The sequence below is a fragment of the Rhinoderma darwinii genome, chromosome 3, assembly GCF_050947455.1.
Source record: "Rhinoderma darwinii isolate aRhiDar2 chromosome 3, aRhiDar2.hap1, whole genome shotgun sequence".
In the NCBI taxonomy this organism is placed as follows: domain Eukaryota; kingdom Metazoa; phylum Chordata; class Amphibia; order Anura; family Rhinodermatidae; genus Rhinoderma; species Rhinoderma darwinii.
The window spans coordinates 142,575,061-142,591,204 of record NC_134689.1 but is presented as its reverse complement, the minus strand read 5'-3'; the positions used below and the strand labels follow the sequence as shown (position 1 = coordinate 142,591,204).

At 40.0% G+C, this 16,144-nt stretch overlaps 1 protein-coding gene across 1 annotated transcript in view; it reads left to right on the top strand.

The window, feature by feature from the left end:
* Positions 1-1,293: 1,293 nt before the first annotated feature.
* Positions 1,294-16,144, top strand: part of KITLG (KIT ligand) — a 58,665-nt gene continuing 43,814 nt past the window's right edge. The window contains exon 1 of the mRNA XM_075860095.1: positions 1,294-1,463. Within this exon, the coding sequence (XP_075716210.1) occupies positions 1,449-1,463 (15 nt within the window). The 5' untranslated portion in view covers positions 1,294-1,448. The remainder of the gene's footprint in view (positions 1,464-16,144) is intronic.

The window sequence follows — 16,144 nt, the reverse complement described above, 5'->3', positions numbered from 1 at the left end:
GTGGTCTGTGTTGCGACATTTGTGGCAGAACCACAGCGATTCCGCCGCAAAAATGGCACGTAAGAAAAATAAAAATAAAGTTATACTTACCCAGAGTTCCCTGCTCCTTCTCCAGTCCAGCCTCCTGGGATGACGTTTCATCCCATGTGACCGCCGCAGTCAGTCACAGGCTGCAGCAATCACATGACCTGCAACATCATCCCAGGAGGCTGGACTGCGGCAGAGAAGTGGGAGGGGGTAAGTATGAAAGTTTTTTTTTACAATGTGGTGCGATTTTTCGGATGGCATTCCCTGCGGTATTCAGGGTGGATACGGTGCGCAGCTTGACGCAGCGTATCCGCCCTGAACACGCCGTGTGTATTCCTAACCCAAATATAATTATTTTTTTCTCTATTTTGGGGTATTTGTTCTATTCAGCTATATCTGTTCCTTTTTCAACTGGGTATGGCTACCATTACGTCTTCCATTACACACAGATAAGAGCAGAGATATTAAGGGTATATTCACACGTGGCAGATTTGTGGTAGAAATTTTTGCGAATTCAGTTCCATACATCTAAATGGGGTTGTTTTTGCAGCATGCACAAGGTTTTCTCCAAGCCCTATTCAGATATATGAGACAGTTGCAGAAATGTCTGCAACAAATCTGCCATGGATGAATATACCCTAAAACTACTTGCCACACTTGATCAGTAATATATTCATAAATTGGTATCTTTGTTTATCATCATCATTAGCGGCAGTAGTAATAATGTCTACAATCCATTATTTTCTGGTATTTTTACAGCTATTATAAAATATTGTGATAATAAAAACAGCAACAACAACAACAAAAACAACAACAACAACAATTCCATAAGAATGCATGTGTTGTTATTATTATATACTTTATTTATATTCCTTTATATAGCACCAACATATTCCACAGTGCTGTACACAGATTGTGAGGCACACACACACACACCTACAACAGGACCAATATCAGAATGCTTTTGCTGATGACTTTCAGTATATGAAAGTGATTAATAAAAAATGAATTATGCTGCAATACATTACAATAAAGTGGAATGCTAATATGCCTAGTATGTGACCTGTGAATTATTTACATGCAGATCAATTGGTGCACTTGTTCTAGGTTGTACAGATCAGTTTTATCTCTGTGCCTGGGATTGTAATGTGTTAACAAATCCCAATAAGAAAGCAGCAGGCGTGGCAGCAGGCTGGATGAGCAGGAGGGGGAAGGCTGCTATATAACTAGTGATTGGGATCAGAGTGCACAATCCCACGAAGTGACTATGAGAGAGGATTACTGCAAAGTGATTCAGTGTTTATCATCACTACTGTACAGGGAAAGCCAATGCACGGATTAGCTCAAATATGCTGGGGCTCCACAACAGCTAAACGGATATTATACAAGCTACCTGAACTGGAGAGCTCCATCCTTTCCTTATGAAGAAGACAAAAGTAAGTAGCTGCCAACTGACATATAGCAGAGATGCAGACGGAGCCATCCCTCAGTGGAGATGTTATGCTGCAGGACACATGCAGTTTTTAACCCTAGTGTGAACATAGCCTTATTCCTTAATAGGAGAAAACGTGGTGCACAATATGCTGTTACAAGCCTAGAGGTCCAGGGTTAAAGATCTATCATTGCCTGCATGTCAGGACAGCAGTGCAGGCAGCAGAGCCTCCTGGAGGAGCAATAAAGTGCACCTTGAGTTAGGTGTCCAGCCATAGAGCACTGGTTGCTCTGGACTATTGGCACACAGCACTGGCTGGATATCTCAGCAGGAAACTTGTTCTTTTTTTTTTTTTCTTCTTCCCAAGGAAGGACTGTCTTGTTGCTATTTGTAGTCTGCTGTTGTGCTTTTGAGATTTATTTGGCTATGGTCCTGCTTAGAATTCTTCTTGCACCTTTTTAGAGTTTCAGCTGAATATCCTTTATCATGGAAAGACGCAGTAATATATGGTCTGCAAATCTCTGAAATGTACATTGATTGTCCCCAACTCACTGGATATGTAGTGTACCCTGCAGCGACCAATACACGCACTGATGTAGTCGGAATGACTTTGTCATTTAACTCTCTGTGGTTGTATTATATTGTGAATTAAATAATGCAACAATATGTTCTGCAGAACCTGACCAATTCAGCACTGTAATCTGTATGATTTTTATTAAAAACCTGGTTCATAGTATTATCAAGTTACATTTGCCTTGTGGCTGTGTGTGGATTTCTTTTAATTATGTCAGAAGTTTTCAGGAATGTTCAGATTGTCAGATTTTACACCCAGAGGTCAATAAATGAAAGCTTCCTGGGTGTTGTGTAAACTTGTGATCTATGTAGGTTACTGTTATACTGTAGATATGACTGTTTCTATTTTTTAAAGACCTATTCATACTCCTTGCTCAGTGGGTGTTCATAGGTGGCAGAATAGTAATTTTGGAACTGCATTATAGGCATTGACTGACATTAAATGACACTTAAAACTAGTAATGTGTTTTATTCTGCTTTACTGAGTGTAAAGTGACCATAAATTTGAGTACAGCATTAATCACATAGTTTCCTTTTTTATACTGGAGTATAACTCGCTTAAAATTGAGATTATATTACTGTAATATAGCATTATATTTGTCAATTAGGATTGAATTGTATTTGACCGTTCCTTTTTATATGCAGAAGTCCTGCTTCTACTATGTGTAGGGCTGGCGGTGGCATTGATTTAGTGCAGTGTCTGATGTTTACTGTAATATCTGTCACTAGGAAGCTGACAGTCCTGTCTGATGTCTGTGTGCACTCTGAATGAAACTATCAGCAAGGCCATCCCTAATAAACCGCCTAGGGTGCAGGTATTCTATTAAATAAACAGTGAAATGCCAGTCGTTCACAAGTCTGGAGTGTTTGAGCTTGATTTACATTTCCTAGCTGATAAGCTTTTCTGTTCAGCAATCCTCTGAAATTAAGGATTCCGCTGCATACTTCCTGGATTTATAGACCATACTAGTAATAAGTGACATGATTTTATAATGCTTAAATATGCATTTGTGCAGAATGACTTTGAAGTAGCATAGGACGAAAGGTTGCATCTACATATGCAACTTTGCCAGAGTTACCATCAAAGCAGGAATGTGCAGAGGTGAGAGGTACAATTTACCTCCGGTCTATAATGACCAAAGATATCTTCTGCCCCACATCTGGTGGGTGACCTTGTGTGCACAATGCGGTTGAGCCTACAGAAGTTATCAGTTATCAAAGTCATAGGTTCTTTTCATGTCCTTGTAAAAGATAAATGCAATGCACTAAACCATTGTAACGGCTTGGGATAGAAACTACTAGTCCTAGAAGGGTGTACTAGCTAAGCTTATGTAAGGAACTACTAGTCCTAGAAGGGTGTACTAGCTAAGCTTATGTAAGGAACTACTAGTCCTAGAAGGGTGTACTAGCTAAGCTTATGTAAGGAACTACTAGTCCTAGAAGGGTGTACTAGCTAAGCTTATGTAAGGAACTACTAGTCCTAGAAGGGTGTACTAGCTAAGCTTATGTAAGGAACTACTAGTCCTAGAAGGGTGTACTAGCTAAGCTTATGTAAGAAGCTACTAGTCCTAGAATGGTGTATTAGCTAAGCCTATGTAAGGAACTACTAGTCCTAGAAATGTTAAATAACTTAGCCTATGTATGGAAAAACTAGTCCCAGAATGGTGTTTTCATTTAAGACTGTCTGCGTACACCCCAGTGTTAAGTCAGTACTATAGATATTTTGGGTATGTCCTGTGAATGAGAAGCAGCTTACGTAACATTTCCTGATAACTATTTTTGCATTGGAGGTGGTCAGGCTCTCCTCACTCTGAAGAAAACATATAGAGTACAAAGTACTTGGGTGTGGTTATTAAACAGGAAAATTAGTCCCAATGGCACTTTACATAATTAAAAGAGAGAAACTATTAATCTTGTCTGAACCAATTATCTTCTAGGATGTGTTAAATAAACAGGCCCATCCCATTGTTACTCCACTTTTTTATGCTTTTTATTTTTATATATAGATTGTGGCATTTTGAACGTGTTCTTACTCGCTAGAGAACTTGTAAATCGGCTCTGTTCAATAATTGTGTAATAGGCACATGTTGTATCTCACATAGTCAACTGAAGATTGTACAGATTGTCACCAAGTCAGATTTAGTTACTAATATAGATAATTGATTTTCGGTAAACCAAGAACACTTCATCTCCCATAGAAACAAGGACTTTTTCCATCAGTGTGGTTTTGGCTTGCTTGCAACCATCCAGTTTAGACTTCCACATATGACCTTTGCTGTGCATAGATACGTGCTGAGCATTCATTTGGTATGTAAAATGTTTAGTCTCACTGTCCTCTTTTAAAACAGGTATGCCCCATACCATGTCCAAGCATAGTATATATAGAACCGTGCAATATCCTTAAGCCTGTGGGACAGCCCAGAGACCTAATTCTTCTAAAGAAGTTTACAATTGTGGCCTGCAAGCTTTAAGTCAGTAAGCGCTGTCATACATTATCCACTATTATGAAGCTTGATCTGGGATGTGAATGCATTTATGGCACATTGTAAATACTATCTCTAGCTACTTTATTATTAAACCACTTATTTACAAACTTCATTCTCTGGTGGACACAGATGCTCAAGAACTGCATTTTTAATGGCCATTGCTTATAGTTGTGTGTGTGTGTGTGTGTGTGTGTGTGTGTGTGTTTTTTTTTTTAATATGCTGCTCTATTCCCAGTAGACTGCAACACTATTCACCGTGACTGAAGTCATCTATGAAAAGCAAGAACTTCTGCTGTCTTGTCAAACTATAGAGGGGGCTATATCTATAGGAAATATCTTAACCGGGTTCAGGTATTCATGAGAAGAGGTCACACTGTTCTAATAAAGTGCAGTCCAGTAAAACTCTGTGAAATGCCTCCTGGTGAGCTAGAATGTGGTAATCTGGTAGACATTACTCAAAATGTATAAGCCATGCTGTAGTACATGGTGGTAGAGCCTGTTTGGTTCCTTAGATCTTATCATGTGGGTCATACGCATTATAAGATTGCACTAAGTAAATAATTGGTCTTAATATTAACATGTCTCCAATCACCACTATTTTCTTATGCATTTACATATTTATTGCAGAGTTCCAGTAATATGTTCAGGTTTTCAAAATTGAGGTACAGTAGAAAGAAAATGGATTTCTATGTTGAAAGCCTTTTCCAATATGCTGTGGTTATTTATGACGGAAGTAGTGGCCAACCTAAAAGTTCTACATTGCGTGTTTGCTACTAGGACAAAGGCGTGAGGACCTAATCTTGGCCTAATGCTATTTACCAAAACTTTTCATGTTTTAGAAATTGAGCGTGTAATAATAATATTTTTAATCTTCTAGACCATTATCTGCCCCAGGACTTGGTTCCGCAAGGCTTCTCTAGATACACCCATGTCGGTCTGGAATCAAGACTTTCAGCTCATAGCTTATCTGCACAAGATTTTCATGTAACTGCATAAGAACAAGATAATTCTTTGTGAATGCTTATTGGTGACAGGACTAATCTTACGCTCAATGGCAGATACTTCTGGGAAGGCGGGAATTTTTGTTGCGAATGGTTCTAGATCTCCATATAAAGAAATGCCTATAAAACCTGATTTTCAATGGTCATTTGACCTAGTTTGGAAACTGATACTAGGTTGTCAAACCTGCCAGACTCTCGCCCTAGATCTCGTGCTCTGCTGCTAGGTTATCCAAATGTTTTACTTTTTCATGAGATTATGATCCCTGAGGGCATATAAACTTTTATCTGTATTTTATTTTTTTTAGAATGACATGGTATACAAGGAAAGAATGTAGATCATTAAGGTGAAATGTAAAACTCGCTTGTGAATATAAATCCTTTAACCCACATTTATTGTTCAAGCGGTATTGTTCAAGGGACCTGATGAGAGGATGTATTAATGCTGCTTAACCCAACCGACCGGTATCAAATATCCTCACCTGAAGCTTTCAACGCTTACAAAAACACAATGGAGGAGCCACATGAACTCAATCGAAAAAGCATAGTTTTCCATGTGACTCTTCTGGCCGTCTATCCACAGCTATGTTGGAAAAAATTATGATGAATTTAGTTTGAAATTCACTCTTCAGATACAATGGGCCACAAGTTTTCATGTAGCTTTTCGTGAATACCCCAAGCCAAACAAAATGGAAATTAGTAACCGTTCAGAAACAGTCTACTGTTTTAAATTGCCAGTTGTAATGTTCCCATTATATAGTTTCATTGTTCCCATGAACTTCCTCATGTTCATACAGACTTATGGTAAAGACCTCTTCGACAAGATTTCTAGTGGGTTGAGAAATGCATTAAGTACTTTGAGTATTTACAATCTGGTTAATGCTTCGTGTGGGTAAAAGCTTTTACTCGATTATGGAAGAGTTGCAGAAAGCATGTCAATGTTTATTACTATCAGAATGGGCTATAGGTTAAAGGGAATTTGTCGCTAGAAAAATATATTTTTTTTTTTTTTTTTTTGTTAAACTGTTTAGTATATAAATGATTACACATTGTTCTAATTTTTTCACAAGTCAGGAAATATTATAAATTAGATTCTAATTTATAACATTTCAATGTGCTGGTCACTAGAGGGAGCAATTCCCAAAATTGCAGCATTGGCATGTGGTAAAGCAACCTCATTGCTTTATGCTGCAAAATTGGAGAAGACCCACTCGCTCTAGTGTCCTCAAACAATCCCCCCTCCTTTCTCCTGGGTAGTGCCAGGAGAAAGGAGGGGGTTGAATGTTCAAATCTCCTACACTGTGTGCCGCCATTTTTTGAGCGAATGCACAGTGTTGGAGGATTAGATACAGTATAACACGAACATAAATACACAAACATAACTTACCTGCTCCTGTCACTGCCTCCGCTCCCTCCCTCCACTCCAAGTCCTTGCTTCTGAACATATGGACAGAAGCCACGACCGGAAGTAGTCATCCTACTGTCCGGCCGCGGCTTCCGGTCCACATGAAAATGGCGCCGTTCCCACACAGACGGCGTACGCTATAGTCAATGGAACGGCTCCTGTTCGCATTCTCTATGGGGATGTATGTGCCGTATTCCATCTCTGTATGTGTCGTTAATCGAGATCGGAAAAAAAAAATGGCAGCCCCCATAGAAAAGTAAAAAGAAAAAAGTACAACAAAAATTAATTTTAATAACATACTAAAAGCAATAACATATAAAAAAATTTTTTTTTTCAGGACACCTTCCCTTTAAAGATACTCTGTCACCACATTAGAAGTGTCCTATCTCCTACATAAGGAGATTGGCGCTGTAATGTAGGTGACAGTAATGCTTTTTATTTAAAAAACGATCTTTTTTCACAAAGTTAGGAGCGATTTAAGTTTATGCTAATGAGCTTTCTTAATGCCCAAGTGGGCGTACTTTTACTTTCGACCAAGTGGGCGTTGTACAGAGGAGTGCATGACGCTGACCAATCGGCATCATGCATTCCTCTCCATTCATTTACACTGCACTAGCGATATAGATATATCACTATGTGCAGCCTCATACACAAACTCTAACATTACTGCAGTGTCCTGATAATGAATACACATGAAATCCAGCCTGGACGTCATGTGTACTCATGTCCTGACACTTCTTAAATCGCTCCTAACTTTGTGAAAAAAGATCGTTTTTTTTTAAATAAAAAGCATTACTGTCACCTACATTACAGCGCCCATCTCCTTATGTAGGAGATGGGGCACTTATAATGTGGTGACAGAGCCTCTTTAAGCCTTTTGCCACTAACTAAAAATGGAGATAAAGGTAAATCGTTTAGGGAGAAATCACACAAGCGAGCAATTACTGGTCTGTCTTTTAGTAGAAATTTTGCAGTGCTTCTTTGGTACTGGAGGCCAAACCTTTTGAGCATGGGATCTACTATCTGAGCCTGAGCAAGGTGAACTTCTATAGGAACAAGGAAAGGCACATGTGTTCATGGAGGATGCTATTTTTTTTTTTTTACCTGCAAACGCCGATGCTGCTGCAGAATCCACTGTAGCCCCTGGTGCCGATGTGTCATCGCTCGTCCGACACGATTCAGGACCTGGGGCAGGAAGTGACATCACAGCGTGATCTCTCGAGAACACGCTGTCTGTGCACTGCCAGAAGCTGTGTGTTAACGAAGAGAAGTGGATGATGCTGATTCGTCAGCATCATACACTTCTATTCACAACGCCCAGCTAGTAAAACAAGTAAAAACGCCCAGATGTACACACAATACACGCCCAGTTGTACTTAAAGGCAATGTGTTGCCAGAAAAACATGTTTGTTTTTTTTTAAATTAAACATTTAGTGTGTGGGTGATTAAACATTGTTCAAATTTTTTTTTATTTTTTTTCACGAGTCAGGAAATATTATAAATTGGATTCAAATTTATAGTATTTACCATTTCTGGTCACTAGATGGAGCCATTCCCAAAAGAATGTGGTAAAGCAACCACATAGCTTTTCTGCTGCAAAATTGGGTAAAAAGCCCTCGCTCTAGTGAGCTCTCAGCATCCCCCCTCCTTTATCCTGGCTAGTGCCGGGATAAACGAGGGGTTTGAACGGTGTAACCTCCTACACTGTCGCCTTTTTTTGAGCTAACACACAGTGTAGTAGGTTTACATACAGTAGTAAACACACACAAACACGAACATACATTGAAATCTCTTACCTGCTCCTGCCGCCGCGGCTCCCTCCGGCCCGTCCGCTCCGTCTGCTGCCGCTGGTCCAAGTGCACAAGTCCGGAAGCCGCGACCGGAAGTAGTAATATTACTGTCCGGCCGCGACTTCTGGTCCACAGGAAAATGGCGCCGGACGGCGCCAATTTCAAATTGGACTGTGTGGGAGCGGCGCATGCGCAGTTCCCACACAGACGCCGTACACACAAGTGAATGGGACGGGAGCCGTTCGCAGTCCCTATGGGACTGTGGCTGCCGTGTTCCATGTCTGTATGTGTCGTTAATCGACACACACAGAAATGGAACAAAAAATGGCAGCCCCCATAGGGAAGAAAAAGTGTAAAAATAAGAAAAAGTAAAACACAAACACACAAATAAATATAAACGTTTTTAATAAAGCACTAACCTCTTGAACATATGACATTTTTTTTTTGTGATGACACTGTTCCTTTAAGAAAGGCTCATTTGCATAAATATAAAAATGCTCATAACTTGGCCAAAAATGCTCGTTTTTGAAAAAAAAAAAAACGTTACTGTAATCTATATTGCAGCGCCGATCTGCTGCAATACGAGATAGGGGTTTGAAAATCTGGTGACAGAGCCTCTTTAAATTAGGGCTGGGCGGTTAATCAAATGAATTCGCCCCTCAAGGACTCTCGCACCGTGTTTCAGGAGGAAGCTCCACCCCGTTCTGTCCCTGCTTCCCTACAGAACTGCTGTTCTGAACAAAATGATAGTGTGAAACAGCAGTTCCGCGGGAAAGCAGGGACTCCTAGTATAGAGAGATACCACCCCCTTGCAGATCGCACCCCCACCCCCTCTCTTGTAGATCGCACCACAGTAGCTCCCACTTGGAGCTCAATCTCCAGCCAAAGCGTTGGCAGCCTCTGGCCGTGGATTCAGCTTCTAGTGGTATCTACAAGAAGATGGGGGGGGTTCGATCAACAAGGGAGGAGAGTTGCTACAATCTACAAGGGGGTATGGCACTATCTACATTGGCACTATGTACAGAGACGTTGCAGCATTATCTACATGGGCACTGCAGTGTTTTCAGGGGATTGGGACAAAAAAAACCTGACATGACATCCATCCCCCTTTTTTCTTTATTTATTTATTTTAATTTTTTTAACGGCCATGACAAAACTGACAGAAGGACTGGAAATGGATGAGAATTTGGAGACACTGATGCAAAATGAACATGAAAATTGCCAATTAATCAGTTTTTAATGGCCAATTTTTTATTTTTTGTTGTGTGACTGCAGCCTAAATAACCGATTCCAGGAGTCCTGTTCATATGTACCGTGATCGGGCCAGGAAATCCAGTAGACACACGGACCGTTTTTCATGGTCCAATCACGGTCATGTGAATCCGGCCTTAAAGGGCCCCTAGCAGGCACTCTGGGGCGAGATGACATTATAGTGTCTGAAGAGTGAGCCCCACCATGGGGTGTTAAATGATCTTAAAGGGGTTGTGTCACAAAACACGTGTAGCCCCTATCCACAGGATAGGGGATGCATGTGTGATTGCTGGGGGCCTGACCGCTGAGGCCCCCAGCGATAAGGAGAATGGGGGACTGAAATTCCCCCGACGTGCTCCAAGAGAAGCATGAGACTTCCGGGGTCTGTGTCTGGCTTGTGTGTCCGAAAGCAACATCGGTCCCCCTTTCTCCTAAAGCTTGGGGTCCCAGCGGTAGGACCCCCAGCGATCACAAGTATCCCCTATCCTGTGGATAGGGGATACATATGTTTTGTGACACAACCCCTTTTTAATCTAATTTAACACCGGATGGTGGGGCCGTTACTGCACAGGGTCCTGCTCAAACTTCAGACACTATAATGTCACCTCACCCCAGCGTGCCCGCCCGGTGATATCTGCCTGGCCCTATTGCAATTTACTCTGTTCTCGTCTGCAATGCCGGAGACCAGCTGAGGTTGTGACGGGTAGAGTGGGATGTTAGTGCACGCAGCGCAGCAATAAATATATATTCTAGTAACCTGTTCCCTGCTGGTGAACACCAGTTATAATCAATTAGTTAGACAGTTCTCCAATTGTAATTCTGATATAAAAAAAAAAGCATCTGCAGAGGTTAAAAGTTGTGAAGTTATGTACAATTATAATAGTAATATGTTAAAGTTATTAAATTATCTCTTGGTATTAGTTAAACGGGGAAAAAAGCAAGACAATCGAGATTCAAATCGAAAATCGCCCAAAGTGTTGAAAAAAAATCTAGATTTTATTTTTAGGCAAAATCGCCCAGCCTTAACTCGAATGGTGCTCCGGCATTGGCATAGATATGTCATAACATAGAGAACTGATAAACACATTTTCTGAATTATATAATATACGCTTGAACAGGACTTGGGGCTGTTTACCTGCTATGTTATACTAATTTGATTGCCACTAAATTGGTTGTGTAGTATTAGTTCATTTTATGAGTTCTGAACGCTCACTTTCGTGCATTGCACACTGCATGGTAAGCTTGTTTTGCCGTGCCCAACTTGAATGTTAAGATCGTATCAATTCTTCCATCCCTGCCAAGTATAAGAGTAAGCAATTGCATTCTATTGAGAGATGAATTGGCAGCAGCACTGCTTGCACTCCCACACACGGATTTCAGCTGGTATAAAGCAAATGCTTTTCCCTAGAGTCATTCTCTACTTTGTAGTTGAAAAGGAAGCGTCTAAAGCCCATAGAGACAAATTTGACAGACTCTATTACTCTACTTTTTACTGGCAAACTGAATAAATTATAGCAACTACATTCTTAAGCACAATTTTTTATCTTACTGCATAAATGTCAATTTGAAAGTAAAATATGATTATGGTTTGCTACTTATAAGAGTGTAGTAATTCATCCATTTTATTGTGGATCCCTTATCTACAAGAATAGCAGAAACGGGTACAAAGTAGTATTAAACCTTGAAGCACCACTGTCATGAGACAGACGCTTTAAAAAATAAAATAAAATTGGAGCTACTGAATGATTGCAGCAGCCATGGGTCTACGAGCGCTGGCCCCAGTCTCCTCCTCAGGATATGCCAGCGCTCACTTCCGCTTACCTTGGCCGGGTCCTGTAGGGTGCATCAGAGTATAACGTCTAAATTAGCCCATGAGTACCCTGGACTATAAGAAGGGCCCAACCCCTTCCTCTCATGCCTGAGCAGTGTTGTTGTACCCTAAGTTTGTCTAGCAAATGGTCTCCTAGTGTTTTCCAGTTCCTAGTGTTTCCGTTCCTGTACCTGTGTGCCGTTCTGTATTCCACGCCTGTCCTGCTACACCACGCCTGGAGCCTGCCTGCTGCCTAGTCCCAGCCGAGCCGGTCATTGCTACTGTCCAAGCTGCCACACGTACACTATACAAACTATAGACTGTAACCTGCGTCTTGTTGGTCAGCTGCCGTACCGTCAAGGTGGTACGGCCAAGTGGGTCAACACACCCAACATGACGGAGTACTGTCAGTCAGGTACTCTATTCCAATTCATGTTGCCAAGAACTCTCCTACCAGCTGTCTTAACCCTTTTTTGGGCATCTTTACAAATGTCCTTATTTAAAAGGGCTGACACATCAGGAACAGTCCTTCAGGCATTCAGCGGTTCTTGGTAGAGGAAGCGCTGGGTGGCCACATGTTTTCCAATGTTGCCGGAGAAACTTTTTGTATTACCGTGACCATTCAAATGAATAAGCGAATATGTAATATGTGGTCACGTCGAGTTCTGCAGAGCAGAAACCACTTTTTTTTTTTTTTTTTTTTTTTTTTTTAGTTCATCTCCATTCTGGCTAATAGAGGGCATCCAAAGCAGATCCCCCTATTCTATAATCTCTGTATGCCCTAGTAAGATATATGGAAAAGTGCCTTGGCTTCCCATCGTCCTTCCCCCATGCGTGAGGTATTTCCTACATAATCTGATCGGCGCTGTAATGTAGATAACAGTGGTTTTTATTTTGAAAAACAATCAATTTTGAGCAAGTTAGGAGCAATTTTAGATTTATGCTAATTAGTTTGTATTCCCAGCGAGATCACGCTGTGCTGTCACATACACCCACATTAACTTTACTGAAGTGTCTTCAGAGTGACTAGACATTGCCTCCAGCTAGGACACGATGTCTATTCACACTCCCGAAATTTCGGTAAAGTTTCTGCAGTGAATACAAATGGACATGAATGGAGAGAAGTGTATGACGCCGATTGGTCAGCGTCATACACTTCTCTGTACAACGCCCAGTTGGTAAAAAGGTAAGAAATGCCCAGTTGTCTATTAAGAAACTAATTAGTATAAATCTAAAATTGCTCCATTTATTGTTTTTCAAAATAAAACCACTTCTCTACATTACAGCGCCGATCAGATTATGTAGGAGATGGGGCATTTATAATCTGGTGACAGAGCCTCTAAAACTGTTCGAACTAATCTAGCAACCTAAAAAGTACATTGGTAAATATGATGATTTATTCATTGTATGGTGTCTCTGACAAAGACAATGGATGTAAGCATGGTAATGTAAATATTATTAAATATAATAAGACTAGATTTTTCAGATTTTGCAGAAATAAACTGTTTTGGTTATAGTAACCAGATTAATCAACCAATCATAGGGTTTACCTAAAAATATAACTTTTGCCAAGTATTTGTTTATTTTTACACCATAGGCGGCACAGTTTCTAAAGTTAACATGTCTCTTCCACATTTATCAAGTTTTCTAATTTTCTTAATGGGCAAGAGCCTTCTTTATCACATTGAGGTTTCCCACAAATACCATAATGTCAGATCTATGAAGACACCTGAGCTTCTTTTAAATGTTCTAGTCAAGGTGTCATACCAATGAATGGGGATTAGAAATTCTTTATATTGTGATATCCGCATAAACGGACCCATGATATTCTGTAAAGAACTGTATTGAATGATTTCAATGTTATCATAGCCATGAAAAACTCTTAGAATAATTTACCATTCGCTTACACATCAAATACTACCATTAAATTTACTGATAAATTATGTTGCTAATTGAAGTTTTACTTTAAGTGAAAATTACATTCTTCTAACCTTTTAGTGAGGGATTTAGTCTTTGTGCCATTCGTTCTTTAAATCAAACGTTTGACGTGTTAACCCCATTCTAAATGAAGTCAGACAAACATGCAAGTGCTTATCTCGTTGTTTTATGATGGTGGGTTTCAATGACACCATAAAACAACTTTTTGGCCTTTGAGTCCTATTTGATGGGAGGTTTAGGTCTGTTGCAATTAGTAAGAAGACGGCCTTCTATTTATATGAGCTTAATGCAAACCACAAAAGGAAAGCGAAATCTGTGAATGCAATTGAAGAATTTTTTATTGTAGTAAATTGAGTGCTAAGCCTCCCTAAGGAATTAACCTTAGAAATTGGAAATAAGTATGGGTTTGTGGTAACCTTAATAAGTACACTGGGAAATGTACACCAACTAGAGCTACTCTGACATTAATGACTTGTTCCAGGTGACTTCAATTAAATAGGCAGCTCTGTCTTGGCTCATTTCATGTTACAAATCTCATATCTTTCTTCATCATTAGCTGTCCTGGGAATAAGTGTGATGATTGAAGTAACTCCACTTAAAGCATTGTACGGTCGCTTAAGTTGCACCTGTAAGAAATGTAATAAAATGTGTAACTTAAGAACAATGAAAGTTTAAAGAAAGGAGGAAAAATGCTGTGTTGTCCTACGACAAAGAAAACTCATTACAGGGAATGTGCATCTCCAGAGAATTACAGGTTGGGGCAGCAAGACAAAAGTGCACATTGACGAAAGGAGTTGACTTGTTCTCTTCAGAATCTAATATTATGTGGATCATATGTTGCGGAGGGTATAGTTCTACATCAGGACAACACGTTCTTCGTGTCCGGTTTTTGGAAATGAAAAGTTTGACTATTTAGCATTGTGTGTTGGGTATTCTACTAACTTTGGAATTGTGCCTTTCTTTCCCTCAGTGTTGACGGAAGGGCCTGGATATAATAAGGTAGTGCTTGGAGGATAGTCATAACTGTTCTATACTGTATGTGTAGATATCCTGAGTAGCTGGGGATGAGTCCAGTACATCAAGATCCTACTGTATGTGCTTTTGAATTCTGTGTTCTAGGAACCGGAACTAAATATGAATCTGGAATTTATTAGTTCCTGTTGAAAGATTCCTAGCCAGACATTGAATATTTAATCTCATTGCAAGTCCACACACTGAGCAGCAACTATCGTCTATTAAATGGGTTGTATGATGTATTATGGAGCAGAGATTATTTTATTTATTTTTTAATTATATCACATTGTATCAAAACCACAAGCAGTTTCCCATAATTTTATAGGTACCCCTTCTTAGAAACAGTTCGGGATGATCTTGGAATCCATAGTATCCGTCATAATTATAATGCTTAAAGAAACTTTTTATGGGTCACAAATTACTGTTTACAATACAATATTTGAAAGAACAAATTATTGTCTAACACTGAATCATGTGCAATAGCATCTTTGACCTCAAATCTATTTGGAAGTTGAAATGTTCTAGAGATCTAGAAAAAAAAAAGATCAAAATCCATTAAGCCCAACGTGAAGTAGTGTTTGTGTTTTTTTTTTTTTTTTTTTTTTTTTTAACATGATACCATACTTAAATGTTGTGCCATGTGCTGTAATATACTCCAGGGACTGTGCAATAAAAAAGGCAACGTTTCTATTTAAAGAGGCTCTGTCACCAGATTATAAATTCCCTATCTGCTACATAATCTGATCGGCGCTGTAATGTATATCACAACAGTGGTTTGATCGTTTTTCAAAATAAAAACCACTGTTGTGATCTAAATTACAGTGCCGATCAGAATGTGTAGAAGATGGGACACTTATAATCTGTTGACAGAGCCTCTTTAAAGAGGCTCTGTCACCAGATTTTCAAACCCCTATCTCGTATTGCAGCAGATCGGCGCTGCAATGTAGATTACAGTAACGTTGTTTTTTTTTTTTCAAAAACGAGCATTTTTGGCCAGGTTATGAGCATTTTTATATTTATGCAAATGAGCCTTTCGTACAACTGGGCATGTTTAAAGTTAAGTCCAAGTGGGCGTGTATTGTGTGTACATCTGGGCGTTTTTACTTGTTTTACTAGCTGGGCGTTGTGAATAAAAGTGTATGATGCTGACGAATCAGCATCATCCACTTCTCTTCGTTAACACACAGCTTCTGGCAGTGCACAGACACACAGCGTGTTCTCGAGAGATCACGCTGTGACGTCACTTCCTGCCCCAGGTCCTGCATCGTGTCGGACGAGCGAGGACACATCGGCACCAGAGGCTACAGTTGATTCTGCAGCAGCATCAGCGTTTGCAGGTAAGTAGCTACATCGACTTACCTGCAAACGCCGATGCTGCTGCAGAATCAACTGTAGCCTCTGGTGCCGATGTGTCCTTGCT